This window comes from Amphibalanus amphitrite, unplaced genomic scaffold, assembly GCF_019059575.1.
Source record: "Amphibalanus amphitrite isolate SeventyFive unplaced genomic scaffold, NRLGWU_Aamphi_draft 000845F_arrow, whole genome shotgun sequence".
Lineage (NCBI taxonomy): Eukaryota > Metazoa > Arthropoda > Thecostraca > Balanomorpha > Balanidae > Amphibalanus > Amphibalanus amphitrite.
The window spans coordinates 154,565-182,283 of record NW_024882339.1 but is presented as its reverse complement, the minus strand read 5'-3'; the positions used below and the strand labels follow the sequence as shown (position 1 = coordinate 182,283).

Sequence of the window (27,719 nt, the reverse complement as noted above, 5' to 3'; positions counted from 1 at the left end):
TCGTGACGAAACTTTTAGTACCCTCGCGTTGCTCAATTTTACGCCTACCCTGAAAATTGCATGACCCTGACCCAAATGGCCTTTGACCTGTGACCTATTTTCCGGGACCATGTTTGGCCGGAATCGCGATTCGGCGTATGTCGGCTCGCAACATGTGATTTGATGTTGCTCCCATGCATTAGGGTGTATGTCAAGGTCACCTGAGGGTCAAGTCAGGCCATTGACCTTTGACGACCCCGGCTCACTTTTTCGAGTTTTACATGTTTCTGGGCTAGTTTTTGGAGCTGAATTCGAATTTAGCAACAATTTGAACATTTTCGAAGTAGTTTTGGTGCCTTCGTAGCATGCTGCGAAGCTGTCAGAGGCGGTTGACACGTACTACGAATACCCGGCAGGACCCTTACTGGTTGACCTGACCTGACCTGACCCGACGTCTGGCCTAAATGCATAAAGACATCATCTGTGATCAACACCAACATGATATTCGTGATTAGCACCCCGAAAAACCTCAGCAGCCACAATTTACGACGTTCTAACAAGTCCCGATTTTCCCGACTTTTGGTTCATTGACCTGACCTGGAAAGTCAACCGATGACCTAGGACCTTAAAATTGGGTATTATCGGCTTCCTCTCGTCACGGGCAACATGCTCGTTTTTTCCGCGAAGCTCTAGCTCGATCAGGGGCCAAACGCAAGGGAGTGGGGTCGTACCAACCCCCCCCCCCCCCTTGTCCCGTCGAAGGACGCGAAATGGCCTGTGCCGGCGAGGGTTAAACTTATCTCGGAGGTCGCTAGTTGATCTGAGACCCTGAAATTGGGTACCAGTCGCTGCGTCTTGTAACAGAGCACACGCTCGTTTTTCTGGGATTCTATAGCTCAGACAGGGGCAAAACGGCGAGTAGTTTCACCGCCTCTTACCCGCTCAAACCGATAGGTCGATGAGTGATAAGACGAGCGTGAACTAGATAAAAAACGTTTACGATGAATTATGGAATACAAAATGAATGAGATTTAATCTCGATAGGTTCGTTAATACAAGGAGTCCCTTCGCTTGTTTTGGGGAATTCGTCAGCTTCGGGTGCCTCTGCTGGGGAGCGGAAGGGAGTCTTCCCTTCTCAGTCTTTATGGTAAATTACATGCCACCTATGTGTCCAGTCCCCGCCTAGTGTCGCTACTTCCTCCTCGTTCCCACCACAGACCTGCTTGGTCACGTCTTCGCCTACCGCTTTCAAGAAAATACGGAAAAATACAGGAGTTGTATATTTCTATAGACCATGGGTACTTTAGAAACCACTTCTTCCAGGTTGGGCGGAAGCCTGGTGATTGGTTTTGTGGAGATGTCGGCCGCTCTTCTGTCTGCAGTCATGGTCACTTCGTTTGGGTGTTTGCTCGCTGCACGTCTTTAGATCGCAGGCCTCGGCACTTTGTGCAATTTCTCCATTTATTCTGCGAAAAGGAAAGCAAGAATCAATTTAGATTTATACTTTTATTACAATTTTAGTTACTTTTTATTTTTTTTATCTACTTTTTACTACTTTTTATTACAAATGATCTTTATTAATAATAACCTTTTTTCATTATCATTTAATTCATCCATATCACGCAACCCATATCCAGTATTTAGAACGTGAGCTACTCGATCCACCAGGAAGTTGATTGAAATGCGTAGCGGAATCGTTGTCCTCGCTCACCTGTCACACATGCGGCCGTGATCGCAGCGGTTGACTGGTGATGTCTCGAGTCTTGTTGTTCTTCACTTGACGCCGTTCTCAGCTCTGACTTGGCTGTTTGACGCTGTTGGTGTCAGCTTCTTTTGAACACAGCTGTTCAACTGCCGACTTTGCAACTCTATTTCTTCATCCCTCTGTAAAACTCGGTAAGAAATCAAGCACAAGACATCCGAAACACCCACGTCGACGGTTTTGTCATGCTGCAAATGAAAAGTTTTGTTAAAAGCGTTTTAGTTTTTTTACGAATATGTTCAATGAATTCAATTATATTAACAGTGTAGACGAGCGAATACATTACAGATTCACTGGCGAATGCGTTTAAACGGACCTTATTATCATTGAATCGATTTGTTTCGTCATGCAAGTGTGTAAGCTTCGTCATTTAACTCATTGGCACATGTTGCCTGGAATGTAATTGTTGTTTATTGCCCATTAAACCGGCGAAGTTTTTGCATCACGCAGTAACAGAATAATGATATAATGATATGATGAAATGATGGTCCTATGATAAATCTATGATGTGACCGTACAGTTACCATCTGATTCATTTGTACTTACGTCAAAGTAGAGTCCATCTGCTGCCATTACATTTCACAAAGCATGCAACATTCTCACATTCATCCAGCATTCATTCACATTCACTCATGCACCCGTTTTATCGATATTTGCATATAATTGCTCGTTGATTCAGCACTTTTACTCATTCATTCGTACCTTCGCCTTGCATTCAGGATGAGGCAGAGACGATTGTGGGTTTGGAATATGGCTGTGGAATGATTGAAACGGATTTAACTAAACACTAAAAGTTACCACTTGCTTGACTTCAAATATTTTAAAAGATACAATTATGCCAACATTTACCTTAATCTATTACGTTTATATTACCAACATGTTATATTTATTCATTATGTTATTGTTCTTGAAAGTTGTATGCTCAGCGTTTGCTCTATTCTTCTATCTGGCTCGTCCGTGCGCCGACCGGGCGGGCCAGCGCACGGCTGCTCGGTCGGCCGGCTCACCGCAGGGTCCCAGCTCCGCCGGCAGCCACTGGCGGTCCACACAGCGGATCTCGTGCTGTGCGCCGTTCTGGCAGGTGTAGAGTACCACGGCACCCTCGTGTCTCCCTTCGTCCCAGGTCACGTTGCGCGCCTCGGTGCCGTTCCCCGGGTCAGGGATGTCGTCCAGACAGGAGACTGCAACGGCGCGTAGCGGGGTATCACCGGGTGCTCCGGGGGCGAGCGGCTGCGCGGTCAGAGGGCCTCTGATCCCTGAGCCATCGATTTCTGACACATCCCATCTTACCGCTGATCCCTCTATCTCTTATATTTGATGCCTATATCTCTAATATATCCATCTCTAATCCCTGATCCATTTAGACATGATCCCTCATTCATATCTCCGATGCCTCCAGATCGGATCCATGATGCCTCTGTCTCTGATCCCTGATTCCTCTGTCTCTGTTCTCTGATTCCGCTGTCTCTGATCATTTTATCGCTTATGTCTGCTCATTGTATTTCTTATCTCTGATCACCTGATATGTGATCATTTTATCTCTTATTTTATTTCTGATCTCTGATCATTTTATCTCTATTCTCTGATATGTTTATCTCCGATTTCTGATCTCTACGTCTGTTCCGCGTCTGAGTCGTCATCGCTCGGGCACCCACCGCACGGCTCCACGGTGCCGCTCCAGCCCTCGGCCGTGCAGTTCAGAGTCTGCTCGGTGCTGTTGGACGCCAGCGTGGCGGTGACGTTGGAGCAGTAGAAGGTGACGTTGGTGCCGATCGGCACCCACTGTGACGTCAGGTTCTCCGGCAGGTCCCACGTCTGGTTGACTCCGTCCGGCATCCGCGGCAGTGGACAGTCTGCGGCAGGCACCGTAGATGGTGTGGATTGTAATGTGACGTCAATTGTTACATCATACTCGACGATCAGCCGGTGTGTGCAAAGGCTTCGTATACCATCGGCAACAAGTATATCAGCAATGACAGTGATATCTGACCGTGGCTCTCTGACACATGGCTCAATTGCCTGGTGAATTCAACGCTATTACCAACGCTCTCGGCACCCTCCTCTGCCCGTGTCCCTACTCACGGTCGCACGGCTCCGGCGGCCGCGTCCACCCCTGTTCGGTACACGCCATCGTCTGTTCTGTCTTGCCGTCGACCGTGCCCATCGTATGGATACACTCGTATGTGAGCGAGCTACCCAGTAGACCGGTGGTGTTTCCGGTACGGTTCTGAGACGGACCCGCCTCGGTGAGGTTGCCGTTGCACACTGAAACATGGGGATGGAGAGGTAGATGATGAACAAAGACCATGTATCGGAATATGTGATTACAGCTGACATGTTTAAAAAGAAGCATTTGTTTCCTTTTAAACACAAGACTCTTGTGTAGTATAATCAAAATCCAATAAAAACAAAACAAAAACAAATCGTCTCGCTGCATTGTTGACGTCAAATAACGCTCATGCTGACCCCCCAGCGCCGACCCCTATCGAGTCTGGTCGAGCCCCCACTCACTATCACAGACGATCATCTCTGCTTCGGTCCAGCCCGTCTCCCCGCACGTGAGCTCCAGTTCGGTGGGGCCGGCCGACGTCAGGTTGGCGTTACACTCGTAACGGCTGATGCCTCCGCGGCTGACGTTCATGGAGACCAGCACGGCACCCGGGCCGGCGGCAGGCGGGAAAACGCAGGCTGAGAATGGTATGTCGGTCACGGGTAGTCGGAGGGAGGGGTGCGGGGAGCTGCGGAGGCTGGCCTGAGTCGGGTGAGCTATCAAGAGACGCACATGCTGGAATGAACTCAGCTCAAGTGGAACTCAAGACTCAAGGCTTGGAACTACTCAAGTCCATACTTTAGCATCTTATTTTATTCCATTCTGCTTATTCCTTGTACTGCAGTTTGAGTCGTTATGTTCAACGCCATTTTTCATCACTATCAGAAGAATTGGGTGATGAAGGGCTCTTTGTCTCTCGTGCGCATCAGTTTCATTACTTTTCTGTAAAAAACGCATTAAAATTTTACACAACGAATGCACAGTTCTCACTTGATCACGATTCTCACCGGTGCACTCAGGTACGCAGTCTGACCAGCCGTCTGGCGAGCACTGCATCAGGTAGGTGACCTCTCCCCAGGGTAGCATCGTGTCATTGGGACACTGGTACACCGCCTGGCTGTCTCCCAGTGCCCACGACAGCGACATGCTCGCCGACGGGACCGGAGGGTCCTGGTCACACACTGCGGACAGGGGAGGGGTGGTGAAATAATGTAAATGGTAGGGTATTGTGTGCATTAGTGAAGAGCGTTGGTTGGGTCGCACATTGCGGGAAATGAAGTCAAACCATGATTAGAGAGTGGATGATCGACTCTGAACGCAAGAGAAGTGATTGCAGAATATGGAGACGAGCGTCGCAAGCGGCCAATAACAATAAACGACGAGATTAGTCATATACCCTTGCCCGTCTCTAGAAGGCAGTCTCATTGCTACAGGACCTGGCCACCAATGTTTCCATTCTAACTCACCGGTGCAGGACTGGACTGCCGTGTGGTTCCAACCGTTCAGACCTCCAACACTCACCGGTCCATGACTGGATTGCCGTGTGGTTTCAGCCGTTCAAACCTCCAATACTCACCGGTCCAGGACTGGACTGCCGTGTGGTTCCAGCCTCCAGTCCTCCAACATCACCGGTGCAGGACTGGACTGCCGTGTGGTTCCACCTTCCAGACCTCCAACACTCACCGTTGCGGGACTGGACTGCCGTTCAAACCTCTCTAACTCACCGGTGCAGGACTGGACTGCCGTGTGGTTCCAGCCGTTCAGACCACACACCACCGTCTGCGTCTTGGCCAGGGAGCCGGCGACGGCCAGGCCGGGGTTGCACGTCAGGGTGACCTCTGTGTCCAGTGCCGTCTCGCCGGCGTAGCTGCCCCAGTTCATCGTGCCGTCCGGCAGGTGTGGAAGCGGCGTGCAGTCTGCCGGACGGTAGGGAAGGTCAGCGTCAGTGCCACAGGAGACCGCACGCTGATGTGGTGCCAATAATTCATAAGTTCTTTTTTTTCTTAAATCACACATTACCTACATACCTTTGTTTCTATTTTATTTGTTTGCTGTACACATTATGTCAAATAATAATCAAGCGTAATAGCAGGTATTGTAGACCCAAAATCAATACAGGCTGGAACCAGCTCTCTCGTTGCCATTTATACGCTAGTGCACTAGGGTATTTGCGCTAGCATATTGACGCTAGCGCTAGTGCCACTGTATTTGCGCTCATTTTACCCAGCCACGAAACTCCGACACCTTCCCAATCCCCCTATCCCCCGTCCCCGACTGCCCATCCTGCCACTCACACTCGCACTTGATGTCCTGCGAGCAGTTGGTCCACCCGGTCTCTGTGCAGACTGATGTGATTCTGGTGCTGCCATCCTCCACGCTAAGGCCGTCGTTACAGACAAACTCCAGAGACGCGCCGAGGGTGCCTCCGCCGGTCTCTAATGTGGTGCTGATGGTGGGGTGGCTGCCGTTCGGCGGATTGGAGCATACTGATGGAGGGGAGGGAGATGGAGGGAGAGAGAGAGAGAGAGAGAGAGAGAGAGAGAGAGAGAGAGAGAGAGAGAGAGAGGGGGGGGGAGAAAGAGGGAGAGAGAGAGCATGGTCATTCAGTGAGAGCCAGATGGCATTTGACATTTACATGGAACAATGCAAGAGAAGCAGTATCTTTATATCTAAATATTTTGATTCTTGCGACCATTTTGATCCGTCCATGGTCATCTTGAATTACCCGTCATGGTATGCCTGCATTATGATTTTCATGCATTACCCACCCCGGTTCGTTGGCCTGCCTTGGTCCCCTCTCCGTCTCCACCTCTGTAGTATACCATCCCGTTCTCACCATCGCAGGGCAGCACATCCCCCACCCAGCCGACACCGGTACAGTTGGCCGTCTGCTGAGTGGATCCATCGACTGCCTCCAGGCCGGCGGCGCACGTGTAGAGGACCGTAGTGCCGAGCTCGCGCAGTGTGCCGTCCCAGTCAGACGTGATGGTGATCATAGAGCTGACGTTAGGGGGGTTTCCGGAGCAGACTGTAGGAGGGGAGGGGAAGAGGGTGAATGAACGACAGAGGGTCGTGGCTAGAGCGAGCACACGTCGGTCATCGACAGAGAGGGCAAGATCGCTGCTATCTTATCATCGTACATACGGCTTTTTATGTTTCGATCTATCGTTGGTGTCGTCTGTTGTTATCTGGCGGCTTCTATCGTTTGGATGAGTCCGGTAAAAACACTTATCAACCATTTGTTTTGTAAATACTGAGGAAGAAGCATATGAAGTATGAAGAGCATTGCTCTTACCACGATGACACGATTGGAGAGGAAAAAACGCGCATAAGTGCTTGTCAACCTAAGGTCAAGGTCACAACGCCAACTACACTTATCTAACCGATCGGACAAAACAAATAGATCGATCGATTGGCTATCGTCCCTCCCTTCCCGCCGAAGTATATCCGCTAGCTCACAGGAGCAGTTGAAGTCGGGTAGGCACCACTCCCAGCTGGAGGGGAGGCAGGAGGCGCTGGTGCTGAGGCTGCCGTCGCTCGACTGCAGTCCCGCTGGACAGGATAGGTTTGCCAGGGCACCGAACGCCTGTGGTCCCGACAGCGTGGACACGGCAGGCAGTAGGCGCTCTTCGTCCAGTGGCACGCAGTAGGAGCAGGGCACCACCTCTCCCACCTGTGGATAGGAGACGGATCCGTCAGAGGCGGCGGGTCCTCGGCAGAAGTAAAAGCAGGGCGCCACCTCCTTGTGATGATGATACGAATTGGTTGGAGGCACAGCCGTCTGCCATGCGGCATGCCGCTGCACTGAAACCAGTGGGAGTGTAAATAGTTACAAGCTGCAGCTTGTAACTATTTACCTCCCACTCGGCTGTAGAGAGGATTCAGATCGTTCGGAAGCAGCAACGAGTCTACAAAGGAAACTGGAGTAGCTAATGGAAACATGACACACAGCCTTGGCAGAAGCCTTAGGAACGGAAACCCAAGTGCGGAAACATGATCCACTCGTCGCATCAAAGCTTACCAGGAATGTTCATGTTATGCCTTTACGTGAGGCTTCCCTCGTTTAACCACCTATCTGTGACAATGTTAGGTTAGCTGTGTTGATGTTGGGTTAGTTAATGTTAGGGTAGCTGGTTAGCGTATCCCGTCGCCAGCACTCCGTACCCAGCCGTTGGAGGTGCAGGTCTGGTTCTGCACGGTCAGGCCGTCGGGGGTCTGCAGGCCTGCCACACAGGTGTAGTTGACGACGGTGCCCTCCAGGCGCGAGGTGTCGTCCCAGCTGCTCACCACCGTGGAGTTCGGGCCGGGGATCAGAGGAGCGCCGAGGCAGTCTGCCGGCGAGAGGACGGGTCAGAGGTCAGCGCGATATCCACTCATCGACAGGTACACAGATAAACCCGCCGTGACACAAACCGAAAGTTTTACTCACGATCAACCTCCCAAGCTGTTCATGCTTACAGTCTCAGGATCTCAGCTCTACTCTCTTACTCACGGTCGTAGGATTGTCCCTTCCCCTTCCCCTACTCGTGATCCCAAGACTGTCTGCTCCACTCACGGTCTCTGCGCCCCGTCCTCTCCTCTCGCGGTCGCAGGACTGTTCCCTCCCCCTCACACACGTTCGCAAAGCTGTCTCTCCCCTCCACTCAAGGTCGCAGGGTCTTCCCCTCCCCCTACTCACGGTCGCCGGGCCTTCCCCTCTCCTCACTCACGGTCGCCGGACTGCCCCCTTCCCCTACTCACGGTCGCAGGGCCTTCCCCTCCCCCTACTCACGGTCGCAGGGTCTTCCCCTCCCCTACTCACGGTCGCAGGGCTGCAGGCCCGCTGCCAGCGCGGCAGTCGTATGGTCGCAGACGGCTAGCTGTTCTGTGCTTCCGTCGGCCGTCTGCATGTATCCCGAGCATCGGAACACACTGTCCTGGCCAACCGTCACCAGCTCCGAGTTTCGCGGTCTCGAGGCCTCCGTGATGGAACACGCTGCCACACAGCAGCGGAAACGTCATCAGACTGCACACGGGAATGGGGGGAGGTACGTGCCACGCCACGCTTCTGGTTACATTGTGGCAAGAGTGAAAGATGCTCAACGGGAGTTCTTTACTCATTCTCTTCATCTTTTGAGCGATTCAGGATGCTATCCATGTGGGCGCAAGATGATCGTTGTTGTCGACGTGCCCTAAAGCTCCAACAAACAAACAAATAATTAACAAATTGTAGGTATGTGAGCGTTTCTACGTTATAGGATGAATCGGCTATAACCAGTTTCTGAGTAGATATACGAAGTTCACATAGCATGACCGGTCCACTATGAAACGTTATGCCTGTTCCTCAACCCAAAGGCTTGAAAGATCCCCGCAAGCTTGAGGCTCGCCTCTCACCAAACGCACAATTTACTCACCAGACCTGCACCCCACTTACCAATCACACACTCTTCTCTTTTCACACTACATCACCAAACACTTTCTCCACTCTTGTACTCACCAAACACGCACTCGACGGGCATGCCGTGCAGCGCGACGTCCAACTCGGCGGGGTACTGCCAGCCGCTCTGCAGTCCGCCACAGGTCAGCGTCATGGCGTGCAGCGCCGTCACGTTGTGCACGTTGTAGCCGTCTGGACAGGTGAATGTGACGGCGTCGCCGGTGACAGCCGTCGGCATGGAGCCGGCTCGGGTCACCGTAGGTGCCGGCCCGCTGGAGCTGGCGTTCAGCAGCTGGTCGTAGCGCACCGAGCATAGTTCTGCCCGGATGAGGTGGCTCGGGTTAGGATTAATCAGAACTTATCATGGTGCATCGGCCGGTCGAAACTTAGTGATATCGCTCAATTCATTGACGTCAACCTGGATCTGCCCTTCAGGATGACGGGAAGTTGGGTGCGTTTAAAATGGGCCCTAATTTCTGGCAGTTAATGCATGTAAATCATAAGCTATTTCCATAAGCTTTATGTAAATAGGATAACTGACTTCCTCATTCGCGCTCCCAAAATGCTGTCTATAGATGTGACAACTGATGTCACGGAAGTTGGATGACGTTTGGTCACCGCCCAGGCCCAGTCTCACCGTTGGAGACGGTGCCGTAGCCAGGCGTCTGACAGATGACTCCGATGTGGTCTGTGTCCGTCGCGCAGTTCACCGGTTCCAGCTTGGTGGGGTCGGTGGGCAGAACTGCGGCACACTGCAGTGTGTCGTCTCCGTACGAGTCGCCGACAAACTCCGTGACGGGCACCACAGTGCCGTCGGGCCGCCAGAACTTGCCGTACCGCCTGATGACCGCGAGGACACGGGTTAGACAGAGGTTCAGAGTGTCAACTAGTGTCAGTGAGAGGGTCAGAGGGTCAGGAACTAGTGTTAGGGGGTCGAAGTGTCAAGGGCTGGTGTCAGTCAGGGAGTGAAAGTATCGGTCAGCTGTTGTCAGAGGGTCAAAGTGTCAGGCGTCAGCTGGTGTCCGTCAGCGGTCAGTAGCCGTTTCCACGACGGCCATCTGATACAATTTGGTGCACATCTGGTGCAAATTAGGTGCAGATTTGGTCAAATTAGGTTCAGTGTGTCTCTTAGTAGCTATCAGCTAGGGTTGCACTAATTGCTCATATACTGCTTTGTCATATCAGCAGAGAGTATCATCGATTAATACACTGAAATAAATTCATAAAATAAAGATATTCGCTGAAAAAGAGATTAGGTGCAGATTTGGTCAAATTAGGTGCACTCGCCGGACAGCCCGTCGTGAAAACGGCTGTCAAGCACAGTGTCGGTTAGAATGTCCGTGCCGGTCACTGGTTTCAGTCATTGACAGGCGCTGATGTCAGAATGTCAGTGTCACCTGGTGTTAGTTATGGGGTCAAACTGTCTGTGGTAGTCAGTAAGCAGCCAGAGTATATCCCCCGTCCTACCGTCGAAGTCAACTCACTTGTAGATGCCGACGAAGGGGGTTTGTCCGTCGGTCGGTACACCGAGCTTCGGCAGCGCCTCGGCCACAAACTCGGCCGTGTAGTCGGCCGGAGTGGAGCCTCTCCGGCGGGTGCACGTGCTCACGTGGTCGGCGGCTGTCGCCGTAGAGTCGTAGTGGTAGCAGAAGCCGCGGTGGAACACAGCGTCCGGCCCGCAGCCCACTGCCGAGAGGTAGCATGGGGTCATTAGCGGTGTTGGTGGGGACAGGGAAGGTGTCAACAGTTGTCAGTGTGGTTGGCTGTATTTGTTTCCATTTTCGCCCCCACGATATGTTTTCCGAATCATGATATCTCGTTACCAATCGGTTTTAGGCGGGATGCAGCCTATGTCCATCGGTCACTCAAAGGATGAGCTGAGGCTGCATAAGATCGTAAAGCATTTTTGTCCACACCATGTAGAAAAGAGCAGAGCTGAAGCGCTGTGGCGGATGACCTGCAATGTTGCCCAGTGGGTCACGCAATGACCTTTAAGTCAAATAATTTTTTATTTGACATTTTGAATTCAATAATAATTCATCGGTACTTCTTCTTTACAGAAATCATAGATGACCTCAGTTTTTGCCTGAGTGAATAATGAAACGATTTAAATCAAAAGGACTTGTTATTTTTCGGCGTTTATCTCTTTCTTAGACAATCGTGTGCCCCCACGGGCCATGGCCCACACCATGGCGGTATTGGCTGATTGAGAAGGCACTTGGGCGCGCGGGGGTCTTTGCGCATGGTCGATATAGCAGTGCCGGTGGCATTTATTCTCAACGTCCTGGCGGTCGGCGCTATCAATGTTGTGCAACACTCAAAATAACTCCTGTTTGGTGTTAACAGACACCGTTATTCATGTCATAATGTAGGTAAGTTAGGTGTTTGCTAGCGGACGTAAAGCTGCTTGTGCCCACCTGCGGTCATGCAGACGTAGTTTTTGTAGTTGTTGGAGCCGAGCGTGTCGGCGTGACACTCGGCAGACTGCACTGTGGCCGGGGAGGCGCTGTAGGACAGCTGCCCACACATGGCCGAGGCCCGGTTGATTTGACCGCTCTGCTCTTCACGAGAGTTTAACTGCGTGACAGTGCTGAAAGTAGGCATGGGGAGGTGCGCAAAGTGAGAACATTGGCAGAAAGGGAGTACAAACAAATACATAAATGATCTAGCTTCGATACTGCGGAGTTATTAGCGGACTGTCAAATGATACCAAATCGGAAAAGCCTGACGATGGCTTCGGGAAAAATGACATTACCTAAGCGCCCGACCATGAACCATTGAACAATGATCCAAGCTTATGGGTATGAATACGACCCCATACTTGGTCCCGCCTAAGATGTTCTACGTATGCATGCTGCCAGACTATGTATTTCCTCTCAGACCATTCTTATTACTACATCAAGATCATTTAAATAACATGCTCGGCAAAAAGAGCCTATATTTCTTCCGGCACATGCATCGCGATTTCTCGCTATAGGACTCACCCGGGGGACTCCTGTAGCATCCATATCCAGAGTGGCTGTGTGGTGTCCAGTCCGGGCAGGTAGCTGACGTCCGGACCGAAGTCGAGTAGCTGTTCTCCCCGCTGACCGCACAGCTGGGCGGCCTCGACCAGTGACCTGGCCGGCTCGGTGGAGGGAGGCGACAGACAAGTGGCCCGTTCCGGCGCGCTGCTCAGCGACGGAGTCGTCTGCCCCGGGATGTACAGGGAGTAGCCGTCGGGACACGGCGCTGCGGGTCAGGTCAGGTCAGATCACAGGTCACAGAACACTCAGCGATACGCGGCTCTGTCCTAAGTCTCATGGTGCTATGGAACCGGTCAAGTTACAGGTCACAGAGCGTTTTACTCTGACTGTACTCCAGTCGGGCACTAATCGTTAATTCAAACTGTCCTATAAATGTAGATATACTGCATTTATCGATGAACACATCTAGTTTTCCCTGCAGTAACTTTTCCTTTCCTCATATACCTACGTTTTCGAAAAGCGCTGAAGAACTCATTTATTGACAACGGTTCTGCTTAATCATATATGTAATTGCTTTTTAATTGCTAATTAATATATGCATTCTTATTCTACTTGCTCTGTACCTACTATATCAAACTGTCCTGGTCATTTTTTTTTCAACAGGTTGGTTTCGCTCACCCATGCACGGTTTTCCGGGGATGAGCGGGTGATTGTCCATGGCTACCACGGTGGGGTCGGCTGCGTCAGGTCCGCATGTGAACGTCACGGAGTTTGGGATATCGCTCATCGAGCTCAGCACAGTCGGAAGAATCTGTGGACGAAATGCAATGTCAAAGTGGGTGTCACGGGGCACATGTGGCAAGTTTTGGCCATGGCTTGAGAGAAAGAAAAGAAGAAACAGAAAGTGTGAGAGAGGGAGAGAGGGAGAGAGAGAGAGAGAGAGAGAGAGAGAGAGAGAGAGAGAGAGAGAAGAGAGAGAGAGGGAGAGAGAGAGAGAGAGAGAGAGAGAGAGAGAGAGAGAGAGAGAGAGAGAGAGAGAGAGAGAGAGAGAGAGAGAGAGAGAGAGAGAGAGAGAGAGAGAGAGAGAGAGAGAGAGAGAGAGAGAGAAATGAGTGCATAATATCGTATTGCCTTTGAAACTTTCCAGGTGCAATGTGCATCATATCTCATTAAACACTAAACAATGAAGAATGACTATGTACGTGTACGTATGTACGTATGTACCTATGTACGTATGTACGTATATTTGGTACTCTACATACTCGTACGCATCAGCATTTACATATATCATGTTAGACATCATGACGTTATGTGCATCTCTGTCTTGCTTTGAAGTCTGGGAAACCTTTTTTCTTAAACCAGGAACATTCTGATTCAAATACAGGTACGGTACGTACATTACGGTAACACATAAGTCACATATAATTAGTACTCACCCAAGACGTGTTTTTGCACGAGATGGTGAAAGATTGCCCGGGTCTCACGGAGCTGGGCACCGTGTCCTCAATGGTGGTGAGGACGTCTCCGTGGAAGGCAAAGTGCTGATCCAGGCCCAGACAGGCGTCTGTAAAAGGACAAAAATAGACGTGAATGGACATTGGGCCAGCTAGACATTAGACACGGCTCCCAGCATGATTAAATGATTTACTTTCAAGTCGGTAAATGCCAACAAAAGCTGCGCAGCACGCAGATCATTTAGGATGGGCTATGAGGATGGCAAATGACTGAGACTAAACGTAAGCGTATTACAAAAAAGTAGAGGAAACTGTAGGTAAAATACAGAGGCACAGTGGGGTACAGTGTTGGCAGTGTTGATCACCATGGGCTTACCGTTAATCACGATGGCTGGGAGATGAGAGCCAATCATAAGTATGTACACTTACAGCCCTCTGCAAACTGCGTGGTAGGTATTCTTTCTTCGACAAAACCGAGAATAACGCGGATACTATGCTATCGGTCGCTCGAAAATCATAACAGCAAGATGCGCGAGACTCCGCACCTTAGATTGGCATTACCATCGCATTCATTTTCCACCCAGTTTGGCAACAAAACCCAAAAGTTTATATTTGCCCCCAAAACAAACTTTTGCATTTTGTTGCCAATACTTTGTTTAGTGATCTACCCAATCGAAGGAGTAGAGCATGGCGCCTCTATTTTCAGTGAGTTCCGACCGACTGACAACATAGTATTTGAGTTATTACTGGTTTTGTCGACAAAAGAACACTCGTACCTACCACGCAGTCTGCTGAGGACTGTACACACCGCTGATCATTTTGGGCGGCAGAAAAATGGCCTGTGTCCACACACGCACACAAATAACCGTGGAGCGATTTCGAGGATACCGCCCGCTACTAACCGGTAGGAGGCTGGGTATGCAGCTGCATCGAGACGGCCTTCAGCTCGACAGGCAGCGTAGGCCACGGTGTGCGTCCGTCCCGCTGGTTTTCCGCAATCAGGGGCATCGTCAGGGCCGGGCCCTGACGGTCAAAGACGAAAATCGGCCAGTGAAAATCCCATTCGGAAGATTAGATACAGAAGAAATTGCGTTAAGTAATCTTTGCAGTCGGTGCGTCCTCATGTCCCGAATAAACAAACATTGAATTTGAGTAAGTGAATTTAGCAAATTGAGTGAATCGCGGGTTCTAGTGGTCGATCATTTCGATATACATTTTTCGACAAACTCTAGTGAAGGATTCTTTCTAAAGCTGCTTCCTGTTCCACGGTATTGGGCGGGATTTCTCTTTTTCGGAGCTGGTGTCTCTGGGCACTGATTACCGGAGAGGCGGTAAGGTCGCAGGGCTCAGTCAGTCCAAACCACGCTGTTGGTGCGCAGGCACCATTGTACACGGCTCCGTCTAGGGCGGCCAGGCCGCCGTCACCTGAAACATACAGTGTGTGTTTGAACATCGAAATGTCTCGTTCAGTCTACTTATGTAAAGCCAGTCTTATCAAGAGAAAATTGCATCGCGTAATGCACTCATCTTTTGGTCAGTCGTCCACGATTTTCAACAGCCATACGACAAAAGAAAAACAATCGCCGGCGTGAAAAATACCTCAGCCAGCGATTTGTCTATTGGCAAAACTGTCCTCTGGTCACTGCGGGCTGAGGCAGGCTGCTATTCGAGTATTTACATGCCCAGCAACGTGTCGTCTTTACAAGGTCTCAACCAAGTCACCTCATCTTTCCCCGAATCGTCTCCCGGATTGCCGAGTAGGCTGTAGTTTCCAAGCCAACCTACCGGCAGTTCCCATCCGGTACTGCAGCGATCCCAGAGTCAGCTGCAGTGGGTTGCCGGTCGCCGAGAAGCCGTCGAACACGCTGAAGTATCGGACATCGTCCTGACCGAGCAGCTCCACCTTCAGACGGAGCGGCACGGCCACCTTCTGGGTTAGGTTATCGTTCCCTGTGGAAATGCACCCTATTAAAGCAGACGAACTTTGATAGTAGCTGAATGTGGAAGACTCACGAAGGTGTAGGTACCGGTGCTGATGTATCAAAGCGGGGAGCCAACCACCAACCGCTTGCGACATTGAGCTCTTATTTAACCCTCGCCGGACCTATTGGTTTTCTACATACGCGCCGGCCGAGGGGGGGGGGGCGGGTACGACCCCCCCCCCTCGCCGTTTCGCCCCTGGTGGAGCTAGCGCGTCGCGGAAAAAACGAGCGTGTGCGCCGTTACGAGACGCAGAGATTGGTACCCGATTTTAAGGTCCTAGGTCAACCGGTGACCTCTGAGGTCAGGTCAAGTGCCCCAGGGTACGGTTCAGTTTTTGGTGAATAACTTCGCAAAAAACGGCCGCAGAGCCGCGATTTTGGCAGCATCGTGTTCGCCTTGATCAGGCGCGTCGAATGATATACTTTTTGTCCGGGTCAGGTCAACTTGGGGTGTTGACCTCAGGTCAAGGTCAGGTCAGCACCCCCAGGTCATGAAGTTGGTCGAAAGAGGTCATGTTGCATATCATTCGATTCGGCAGGTCTTCCTGAGTCCATTGGTGGCTTTCCCGACTCGCTAGCTCAATTTGATCGGGAGTTATTGACGAAAAACTAATATGACCTTGATGACGTCATAAATGACGTCACGGAAGGTCAACATTGCAAAAGTGACGCATCTAACCTTGCAAGGAGTGCATCAAATCACGATTCTGTGTGCTTGAGATAGTTGGAGATCGTTCCCGGCGCCAGAATAGCAGTTTGAATTTTTCCCCATTGACTTATAATGGTGAGGTCACGAAAATGACCTGACCTCATATGACCTTTAGGAAAAATCCGAGATATACAAATTGTGAGACTCATAATGGATACTAGATCCTGCAAGTTTCATTTCCCTGTGACATCTCCTCTGGCAGTGAGGGCGTTGCGAAGTTGCGACATCTGAAGACCGTGCAGAGGTTCACTTATGACGTCATAGGTCAGTGACCTGACCTGACCCAAAAATGCGGTTGGTGTCAAAAGATGCGGCTTGGATCAAAGGTCAGGTATGCCAAGTTTCAGCTCTCTATCGCCAGCGTGTTTGGAGCTATCGCGAAAAAACCCTATGGGGGGGCGGCACCCGCCCCCCCCCCCCCTCGGCCGGCGAGGGTTAATATTTCACATATTTCGTATTATCCGTTCAAGAAATTCATTGGCTTTAAACAAATAACCAAAGGAAAGGGTCGCCTGAACATATCTGTGCGTCCGATAGACGGAAGGATCGCCTAAACAAATATGTGTATAATGCTGAATGCATGCGTGCGAATTGTTTGAACGCTTGGAAGCTTCTGTGTTGCTTGTTCGTCATTCGTTGGACTTTTTGGTCTATTGAGATAATTTTGTGTCCTGATGTATAATTATGTGTTTTACGTGCCTTAATTGTTTATGTACATAGGTAGGTATACTCGTAATTGTGGGCGCCTTATTATATACGTTAGCGCGCCTATGTTTCGGCCGAATTTCTGGCCGAGGAGAGCGGCTCACCGATGTAGAACTCCCCGGTGCCCGGTTCTCCGAAGCCGGTGACCATAATCTCGGGGTCGGCAAACGTCTGGTGGTCAGCCGCCGGCAGAGGGGCGTGGGCGGCGTCCTGACCGCGGCGCAGCACCTCGGTCCACCGGCCCGACTCCATGTGACAGTACATCTGTCAAACAGTGACAGTATAATGTTCCTCGGTCCACCGCGTCGGGCCGACTCCGTGTGACAGTAAGCCTGTCAAACAGGGCTCCGTGTGACAGTACATCTGTCAATAGTGGTCGATGTGACAGTAGGTACATCTGTCAAACAGGGACCCGCGTGACAGTACATCTGCCAACAGGGCTCCGCTCTGCGTGTCAGTACATCTGTCAAACAGGGATCTGTGTTACAGCACTTCTGTCAAACAGTACCCTGTGTGACGGTACATCTGTCAAACAGTATCCCGTGTGACAGGACATAATGTTCCTCGGTCCACCGCGCCTGGCCGACTCCGTGTGACAGTGCACCTATCAAACAGTACCCTGTGTGACAATAGGTAATCAAGTTATATAATGCTCCTCGGTCCACCGTCCTGACTTCATGCATACTACATCTGTTAAACAAGTATCCATGTGTCAATAGATAATGTGCAAAAACAAACTTAACACTCGGGCTGTGAAATCTTGGAAGTTGCATAAACCGCCATGAAAACCATGGGCCACGTCGGCTGACAGTGACACGGTTAGTGGTAAAGTTCAAACACTTAATGCATCAAGTCAAAGCGGCACTCGGCTGCAACAGTTAGTTGTTACACACTGACAACTTGAGCAGCATTGGGTGCCTGTGCCTTTAACCCGCGCCCTGCTGGGGGTCCTGGATTTCCACGCCCTGCTGGGGGGAGGTGTTTGAACACCCCCCCTTGTAACTCGGCTCCTGGGCCACGTAGCGATACGCGGAAGGCGGCGTTCGAAAGAGCGTAAAAAATAATGACGAAATCACTTCAGTCAATTTTTTGGTCAGGTCAAAGGTCAGGTCACCAGAGGTCATTGAAGGCAAAATTTCGCCGATTTCCAGGTCGAATGTCGAAAATTTCCAAGAAGCCAACGCATAACTCGGGAACCAATAGAGCTACAGCGCCGCGGAAAAGCGCATTCGATAGCCCTATTAACGCCCTTTCTGAGTAATTATCTCAGATTTGACCTAACGTCAACGGTTTTGCCTGCAGGGGGCAAAAACTGCAAAAATAGCCGATTTTTTCGAAAACAGTTTTTCTGCAATAACTTTTGACCCAAGCCTTGTACGAGCTTACTTTTACCGGCATCGTGTTCCTCTCGTCAAGACGCATCGAATGAACTATGACTTGACCTTGAAAGGTCAACTTGAAAATTTGACCTCAGGTCAAGGTCATGACCTGACCGGAAAGGGTCATGTTGCATATCAGTCGATCCGTATCGTCGAGCTGAACACATCTAAGGCGTTTTCAGCGCTCTAGCATGCCTCTATCAAAAGTTATTTGCGAAAAACTGTTAGATACCATTCGTGACCTAAGATGACCTCAGGGCATAAACAAGGGTCACGGACACCATTTTCAAGTTCAGTGTGTCTAAACCACTTGTAATTCGGTGTTTGGGAGTGTTTATAATGTCTTTCATCCAAAAGAGGCGCATTTCAATTTTCTCCCATTGACTTATAATGGGGAGGTCGCAAAATTGACCTGACCTTAGGTCATCGATATCAAAATTCTGAGATATACATTTTGTACATGTTATTGCTCTTAGCAATCGCTGAAAGTTTCAAAGCGATCGGTCACTCGGTGTAGCTATGACAGACATTGAAAGTTTTTATGAGGTGAGGTCACTTCAAGTGACCTGGTGACCTGACCTTGAATGACCTTGGTCTGAAATTTTCACAACATGTGTAGAATTGATGTATGATAAGGTGTACCAAAAACGGCGGCGCTCCGCGCCGCCGTTTTTGAGATATTCGCGAAAAACCACAAGGGGGGGTGTTCAAACACCCCCCCCCCCAGCAGGGCGCGGGTTAACGTGCCCCTCCCCTCGGCAGTGTACTTGGCCCCCAGTGATGTGAACATCACCTTACCTCCTGCAGTGTGTCGGTGACGTATACTCCGGATATGTTGAAGTTCTCGTCTAGCTGGTCGCAGAGAATTATGCCGGGGCAGGCGTCCATCGCGTGAAATACAGTCCCTGTGACGCAGCCGGCCAGCAGCAGCACTGCTGCCGACATACAGGGTTACTTACAGGTAATGTGCAAAAACTGACGAGCTGACAAGCTGAACATAGTGTAGCCTACACAGGACCGACATACCTACAGGGTCAGATTCAGGTCACTGGTTCGGGCTCTGGCCGACACCACCACTGCTTCCGACACACAGGGTTACAGGTCACTGACTGGCGATCTGAACAAGGTATACTGGGTCCGACATATTCAGAGTGAGATGCAGCTCACTGTCCTGACTCCGGCCAACATCGCTCTTCTGCGAACATAAAGTGCCAGCGATCCAGGCTTCAAGCAACGTTCCAAGTCGAACTGCCGTCTGGTAGACGGAACTCGGTCATTGAATCAAAACATGGGTCTGAGTCGAAGTAAAAAGGCCCTTCTAGACAACAAAAGCCATCATAAAACCGTGCCACCACTGAATATAACCGATATAATAGTTGACTTGCAAAGTAATGAACTACATATTACCCACGGCATCAAACACCGCTATGGCCGAAGGCCGCTGTGCAATTACCCTTATCACCAAGTCCCTAGGGGATCGCCGCGATCTTCCATAGTTGCCGCCACTGCTCGTGCACTGTGCATTGTGTAAGCTGCTAATTTTTCCAACTGCTAACGTAGGGGGGGGGGGCGAAACGGCCCCCTGTCCTTTTCCGTCAATATCTCCTAAACGGCTGGAGATATCGCCACCAAACTTTCAGGACCCCTCCGGGCATCAATTTTACAGATTGTGACTAAAAAAATTCCAGAGGCTATGACAGGATGGCCACAAATGACGTCAAAATGACGTCATGTTCTGTCATTTTCGACCGAAAAAGACCTTTGCGAGAAGACCTGTCAGGCCTACAGCTTTGAAGATACAGAAAAATAATCAGGACATAAAAGGTGTAGAATCGACAGGGCTACAAAACTGCTATCTCGGATTTTTAAATGTTTGAGTTTTGACCCCCCAAAAATCAAAAAAGTATTTTTTTATGAATTAGCCAAAAAATCCAAAAAGTTTTTTGAGTTTCGAAAAACGGAATATGTGTGATAGTACCTACCGTCTTCTATATACATACCAAGTTGCAGATCGATACCTCGTTTTTTGGCCAAGTTATAGCGAAAAAAAAACTGTTCAGTTAAATTTTCGAGCTCAATGTTTGGCAATTCGAGACTTCGTTGGGCAAAACAAAGACCACCATTAGACTCCCCGTGACGAGGTGCATCGAATCGATACCCATTTTATGCAAAAATATCAACTTTGAAATTTGACCTAATTTGACCTGACCTGACCTGACCAAGAGATAGAGAAGCGCAACTTTGCACACATCTTCCTGAATACCTAGCCGAGGTTGTGTCTAAATTTGGTGTCAATCGCATTTGAAATGACGTCACAGTGACGTCAGAAGTCAAATTATAGATTTGCGTCTCTCAGTTTCCGCACGATATATCCGATATATGAGATCGAATTTAAAGTACCGATTGTTGGTCAGGAACTACATAGTTGGAACTGTACTTAGATGTTTTGGGATGACAAGAGGTGCTGTCTAGCTTATTTACAGTTGGGTTTCATGCTCAGCGACATCAGAAACGGTTCATACCGTAACGGTATATATACTCGTAAACGGTATAGAAAAATAAAAAAAAATTATTACGTCACTGTGAATTCATCTTAACCCTAGAACGCCTAGGGGGGGCTGTATCAACCCCCCCCCCTGAGGTTTTTTCGAAGTGCACGCTAAACGGCTTGTCGTAGCGGGCTGAAATTTTCAATAACCTCTGGGGCAACCTTTGCGCATCTTTTGCCGAAAAAAAAATTGATCGGGTCATGTCAGGTCACGGAGTTATGACGTCATAAGAGGTACAGCCTCCGGCCGACAGTTACCAAACGTGTGCGCCGAATCCCTAGGTTTTCTGCCGGTGATACCCACATTGTTTGATGGATCATGATGAAACTTCCCATGCATGTTGGGGCAAGCATTGGCTATCGTGTGGTGCAAGAAAATTGACCGGGTCAGGTCAGGTCACGGAGCTATGACGTCACAAGAGGAACAGCGTCCGGTACTATTTTTGAAAAGCGCCCGAACCACTATTTTGCTAATTCTTGTCACCTCAATGGGAATATGCAGCAATATTAGCTTCTATAGGGAGCAAATGGACCTCCCAAATCCAAAAATACAATCAGATTTCAAAAATTTAAATTTTGATTTTTCGAATTTCTGCCGCCGACTGTGACCTTGCCGACTTCCGGCGCTCCCAACGCGCCATTTTAGAGCTAGGGAAACGAAATACATACCAAACGATAGAGAATTGATCAAGGAACACGATAGTGAAGATTTCAAGTCGATATCTCCCACCGTTTTGCCGCAATCGCCGCGGAAAGTTGAAAAAGTTTGATTTTTTCGGAAAATTTGACCTTTGACCGGTCATAAGTAGGTCAAATGTTGACCTAGGACCAAAAAATATACCACCAATCGCGAGATCTCGGCGAGAGCAATCCGTTGATTTTTTCCGCTAAGCTCTACGACCTTCCGTTTCAAAACGCCAGGGGGGGGGGTCGTAACAACCCCCCCTGGTCGTTCGTGTTATGAGAAATGGCCTGGTCGTGCGAGGCATTTCTCATAACATTAGATACGCTTGGCAGCTTTTGCTGCCACAGCACAAAATAGCGCCGCATTGCTAAACGTTGCGGTGAACTTTCAAAGTTCTCACCCGAACGGAAGACCAAAACAATGCACGTCATGTGCGCTCCGAATTATTGATTGAGAAAGCGAATGTGCTGAGAAATAAACAATTTATCGCGGGGGTGCAAGGGGCGCGCGATGGCGGCCGTGCGGCGGACACCAAAGAAGTCAGTTGCGAAGGTGGTGTGAATAAATGTTACCTTTTTATTGTTGATTATTGTAAAGAAATGTGTGATTATCAATGGGAAGAGCTTAGGTGCGACATGAATTTATCTAAGTATCGCCAATCGTGCGTTATATTTAAGTGGCAGCAAAAGCTGCCAACCGTATCTTACGTAGTCAAAAATGGAGCAGTTACGTCCTTTTTGCTATGCCATTCGTAAGTGAGCAACAATGTCTGGCTTTATGGCTCATAGTGTTATGCCCCAGTTCTTTGCCTTTCCAAAAATGGTCATTACCGGGGTTTCTGCTATTTATTCTTGTCTGCAGAGCATTGCATACCAACACACTACCAGGCGTGTAATGTGTTCCGCCATTGCTGAAGCAGGGACGTTGAACGGAGTGGTGCGGACAAACTGTCATCAGAGGCGCCATCCCTCAAGGGGCGCGCCGTCGCCTAAGGGAAGGTGGTGTCGTGGCTCTATAGATGAACGGGAAGAGGGGCGCCTGCTAGGCCTGTTGGGGCGCCTTTGAGGCCTAACTATGGGGTCGCCCCCGCCCCCCGCCCCGCTCCCGCCCCCCATGCAAAAGAGGGGCGCCTACGAAGGTCATGGCCATAATGGCGCATCTGCACGAAAGAGGGGCGCCTGCATGCCGAAGAGGGGCGCCTATGAAGCCCAATGGGGCGCCTCTACGAGAAAGAGGGACACCTGTAAGGTCTATAGGGGTGCATGTAATGTCCATAGGGCACCTTTATGCGAAAGAGGGGCGCATTGCATATGAAAAAGAAGCGCACTGCACAAGAAAGAGGGGCGCCTCTGAGACCTATAGGGGCGCCGTTGATGACCAAATGGGCGCTTACATGGGAAAGAGGGGGTGCCTATAAAGCTTAAAGGGACGTCCTCCATGTGAAAAAGGGGCGCCTGGGACCTGAGCGCCCTTCCGAGCTGTCCGAGGTCGACGGAAAGTTTGTATATGTCCAGCTCCTGCTGCACTATCCTCCAAAATAATTCGATTGGATTTAGGCCAGGACTGTTCCCTAGCCAAGTGTCCTTCCCCCAGATATCGGACAGATGGTCCTGGCATCGCCTAGTTCCGGAAGATCGATGAGATGGAGTACCGTCCAGCATGAAAATGCTGTCCGACCTGCGGGACACCATGCGCCGTTGGAGCACGGGGTAGTGGTCTTTTAATGCCAAATGCACGCTTTTTCAGTATGTTTTCTAGGTAGTAGTCGGGATCGACTTCGTCTTTTGCTAGATCACGTCCAGCTGGTTCATCTCAGGCCCTGCTAGGACATCGTGATCGTTCGACATACCATTGCGGCGAGAATTTTTCGCAGAAGTCTGTCGGAACTTGGGCTGCGTTTTCAGCCCATGCTCGTTTTGGGGGTCCGTGTGGTGAAACCATTGAAACGGAGACTCGTCGCCGAACTAGACTCGCTTCTACATACCTACTCCGTTTCCACTCTTCTACCGGTCAGATTCTCCGTTTCGTGCAAATCTGAGGGCTCTGGTCTTGCTGATTTTCGTTATTTTGGCCGCACCAATAGTCAAGCGCCTTCAGTCCAAGGGCGTTCCTCCCTTATCAATGGACAACATTATCCGAGTGATCATTATGAATAACACTTCAGATTCTCCGCAGAATGGTCAGACTTCCCAGGTGCTTTCTTCATGACGATCTTGGCGACGGTTGAGACGCAGGAGGACCATGCTGATTGGGGCTTATGCGTGACGCTACTTGTCCCTAAACTTCTTCCACCAGCGCTTGTTGGTGAAAACGGGGGCTTAGAAGTGTGAGGCAGCGTCCTTCATGTGCTGCCACTTGCTAGCTTGGAGCATGCCAACAGCGCAACTACGAACCTCTCAACTGTAAAGCTAAACATTCATGCTTAGACGTTCAGTAAATGCGCCGTTCAATGGTTAAACAATTACCCATGCCAGTGACCCCCATTGGTAATGGTCAGCTTTTCAGATAATCTCCGCTTCAGAGAAAGACTCAGGGACACAATTCGTTGAAAGGAATGCGATATTTAGGAGCACATTGGAAACACGCGAAGTTGCTTTAAATAAACGGTCGACGGAAGTCATCAAAACCTTCGTCGCATCCTATTTAAGATTTTGTGGGGAGGGGAAGCGCGTGTGAGCTGAAATAATGAGAGAAAGAACATGATCTCTCAGAACGAGCTTAACTGTTAGCTGAGGTCTGGATTTTGAGTTCATTATTCTTGAGAATTATTGGCTACGGTCGTTATTTGCACGGGCTACGGTCGAATGGAAATCCGAACAATTACACATATTCAAGATCATATCTGGTACGTAAATAAAATAGTTCGTGAAAATTGTACATGCACCAACAGGGGACACTCTGTGGCAAAGGTTGTTGGTATCGAAAGATCATTTCCTCGCGGTTTTGATATGTTTGTGCTTTGAACTGTGACAAATCACTCCATTTTTGACTATGTAAGATACGCTTGGCAGCAAAAGCTGCCAGACCGGAAACGTACACTTCCGGTTTCGTGATCTGGCTAAAAATGCACATGTATTCTCCTAAAGGGTGCCTGACAAACATATGTTAAAATCGCAGTGAAAGTCGACAAAAAAAGTTTTCGGCTCTAATGGGTTAAGTGCTACAACCACTCAAGTTTCGTCAAACGTTTTCTGGGTATTCATTTGAAGCTATGCCGAGTTTCACGTTTGTAGCTCATCAGGTTTCGGAGATATTCCACGAAACGTAAAGGGGGGGGGGGCAATTTTATGCCCCCAACGGCTCGTGGGTTAAGGGGGGGGGCACTGCCGACTTTTGGTCCCATTCTTTCCATGCAACGCCCAATAGGGCTAATGTTAAAATGTCAAAATCAAAGGGGGGCACGGGGCCCCGGTGCCTTCACTGTTCCGCCGCCTATGCATATGAACATTTACGAAGTGGTTTTGGTGCCTTCGTAACATGTTACGAAGCTTTCAGAGGCGGTTTACACCTACTACGAATACCCGGCAGGACCCCTGCTGGTTGACTTGACCTGACCTGACCTAACCTGGCCTAAATGCATGAAGACATCATCTGTGATCAAAACTTATATGATATTCGTGACCAGCACCCCGAAAAACCTTATAGCAGCCACACTTTACGACGTTCTAACAGGTCCCGATTTTCCCGACTTTTGGGTCGTTACTTCCTCTCGTTACGGGCAGCTTGCTCGTTTTTCCGCGAAGCTCTAGCTCGATCAGGGGCGAAACGGCAGTGGGGTCCAACCCCTTATATGTTCACGGTTGGAAAAACACCAATACGGCCCAGCAGTGTCCTGAAATTGATTTTTCGGAGAGTGTGATTGAAGCCGCGAGGACGTCGCTATTTCAAAAGGACGTCGATATCGGTGCGGAGCCTAAGCCACTGAAGATCCCTTAACTAAATCTCTTAAAATTAGCGATTTTCACTGGCAATATTGACTAATACCACCTCAAGGCACCTCAAATGATCATACATAGACAGGGGTGGAGAAATATGCCGAGTTGGGGTTGCACGGGCGCAGCAAATCCGCCGCCGTCCTGGCGGTGACCTTGACCTCCGCTGTCTGGTGCGGCTCCAAAGCCAAGCCGGCGCAGCCGGCGTGGAATTGGGAAGACTCGTGCTACCCCAACTAGGCACATTTGTCCACCCCTGTACATAGACACAAAGTAATGCCAGTTTACCCCTAGTAAAATACAAAATTCAAGCATTCACCACAAACACCAAAACAACACTTTGCAGATGTCTAGTTCTTGTCCATACTCCATGATCGTACACAACAGTCAACAACAAATATGCTTCAACAAAATCAGCCCAAGAGCCAGCGGCTATCACTAAATATTGACGTCATAAGAGGGATATCATATCGAGCAAGAGGACTGATGTAAAAAAGCAGACGTCCAAACAAAGAGGTGGAAAACAGTTCGGAAAATTAATTTCCATAGCTTACTGTTATGAAATTTCATTCAGGAAACTCCAAGGTGGACGCTGAATTTTTCTTGGCTGGAAAAAATGTGAAATCATTGTGCACTTTTCAGTTTTGTACCGACGTCGATTAAATGGGAATAACAAGGTCAATCGACGTCCCCAACATTGCGTGTATTTTTAAGCCAAGGACGACATACTTGAATTAATTCTGTTGAAATTCGGTAACTTTATTCTAATTCAAACAGATAAACATTAAACTTTCTCCCCAACCACTATCAACATATGCAAAATTAACTACTTTTGAAGGGCATGTTCAAGGGGCAGCGCTAACCCGTTACTGTGACCTTCTGAGTGGAAAAATAATTAAATATGTTACAGTAATTTGATACGAAAGGTATGTTGCGTGCTTATAGTTAAATGTCCAAGTAATATATTCGCATGATTAATTTTTATCTATACACTGCACAGTTACTAAAACTGAAAAGTGGAAAACGACGTCCTCAGATCCCTCTATTCCGACATCTTTTCTCCTTCATATGGCAGCATTACCTTCACATGGTAAAGGAAAAAAACCTATCCATATCTGACGCACAGAAAACGAAAATAAAATAAAACCGCGTTGTTTACTGTTGCGGCAGTTGGCCAGGAAAGGGGAGTTGAGTGTAAGAGTGGGTTTGTGAGGACTTAGGATATATTTGTTGTCATTTTGGCCGTGTTTTTAGGCTACAGAGGTGATATTTCCTTTTGTTAGTTTGCTTTTGGTGTTCGATATACCTATCGACTTTTATCTGTCAGGGACGTCGTTTGGCTTTCCGGGACGTCACAAAGAGAATCTGTTAGGTGTGGGTTTCCACCCAAATTCACGAAAATCAGGACACTGCGGCCCAGCATTGTGAAACCCATGCCTTTCCTAGAGTGTGAATGTAACATTATTCTTCACAGTGAAGTGGAGTAAAAATTAATCGTGCAAGAAATAGGTACGCATAAATTAAATCATCCTTAGGTCTTTTACATTAGACTAGTTTGACGAAAGACAACATTTTTCTAAATATCCCAAAATCGATGCGTCGTGGTTCCATGAGCCCAAGGTGGCCATTAGCGCGAAGCAAAATAAAGGCATTTAGTGCATAAAGCAGCGGATTACAGGAGCGGTTCAGCCGGAATTGGAAAGGCTGGTGGTCCGTCTTGCCCCACTGGGCCGACGTCGCCCACTTTCCGGCACCAAAGTAAGTGTGATAAGTGCGAGGATCATTTTTTTTTTTTAGCTTGAACGAGGAAAATTTATCAGGTATTATATATGGCAAGCACAATTTTATCTAATTTTTACTTAACGCTTACCTTACGTCGCTACTTACCCGCTGAAGCTAAAATTTCCAGTCGTGCCATTGTGTTGCTGTCGGCTCAGCGGGTCCCGGCTCCGGCAGTCGGCGCCGTGCCGAGCACGCTCCTCTGACCCTGACCTCTCCTCGGGTCTCTCAGAGTTCGCGCGGGAGCTGTAGCCTCTGCGCGGGCCCGCTGCAGACGCGCGGAGCTGCGGTCCAGGCGACTCGGCCCCGGCGCCACATCTGTGAGGGGTGCGATCGACCCCGCGCGGGCGGCGCGGGGCGCGGGGCGCGCGGC

At 49.4% G+C, this 27,719-nt stretch overlaps 1 protein-coding gene across 4 annotated transcripts; it reads right to left on the bottom strand.

Annotated features, from left to right (window-relative positions):
• Window positions 1–1,244: 1,244 nt before the first annotated feature.
• On the bottom strand, window positions 1,245–27,663 carry LOC122367030. 4 transcript variants are annotated; one of them, XM_043339784.1, is made up of 26 exons: window positions 27,455–27,663; window positions 19,201–19,337; window positions 17,128–17,287; window positions 15,413–15,577; window positions 14,949–15,052; window positions 14,530–14,650; window positions 13,610–13,737; window positions 12,852–12,984; window positions 12,192–12,438; window positions 11,625–11,797; window positions 10,692–10,893; window positions 9,845–10,047; window positions 9,268–9,525; window positions 8,593–8,766; window positions 7,956–8,122; window positions 7,251–7,464; window positions 6,628–6,819; window positions 6,086–6,277; window positions 5,516–5,707; window positions 4,799–4,972; window positions 4,253–4,429; window positions 3,824–4,006; window positions 3,397–3,594; window positions 2,749–2,922; window positions 1,691–1,929; window positions 1,245–1,445 (listed from the first exon to the last, which is right to left on the bottom strand). In XM_043339784.1, the coding sequence occupies exons 1-25, from the start codon at window positions 27,483–27,485 to the stop codon at window positions 1,925–1,927; spliced, it is 4,104 nt and encodes a 1,367-aa protein (XP_043195719.1). In that variant the 5' UTR covers window positions 27,486–27,663; the 3' UTR covers window positions 1,245–1,445; window positions 1,691–1,924. The 4 variants fall into 4 exon arrangements, with proteins under 4 accessions (XP_043195719.1, XP_043195718.1, XP_043195717.1 ...); XM_043339783.1 differs by having other exon boundaries at window positions 1,691–1,863; window positions 27,455–27,647; XM_043339782.1 differs by having other exon boundaries at window positions 1,691–1,839; window positions 27,455–27,620.
• Window positions 27,664–27,719: the final 56 nt, after the last annotated feature.

Bases quoted from the DNA above. Each gene is read 5' to 3' on its own strand.
- LOC122367030 (XM_043339782.1), bottom strand. From the start codon at position 27,485: ATGGCACGACTGGAAATTTTAGCTTCAGCGG. The intron at 13,738-14,529 runs GTTAGTAGCGGG...GTCCTTTTACAG, and splicing joins GCATACCCAGCCTCCTACCG to ACGCCTGTCTGGGCCTGGAT. The intron at 4,973-5,515 runs GTGAGTTAGAGA...CCCTGTCCGCAG, and splicing joins GGCAGTCCAGTCCTGCACCG to TGTGTGACCAGGACCCTCCG.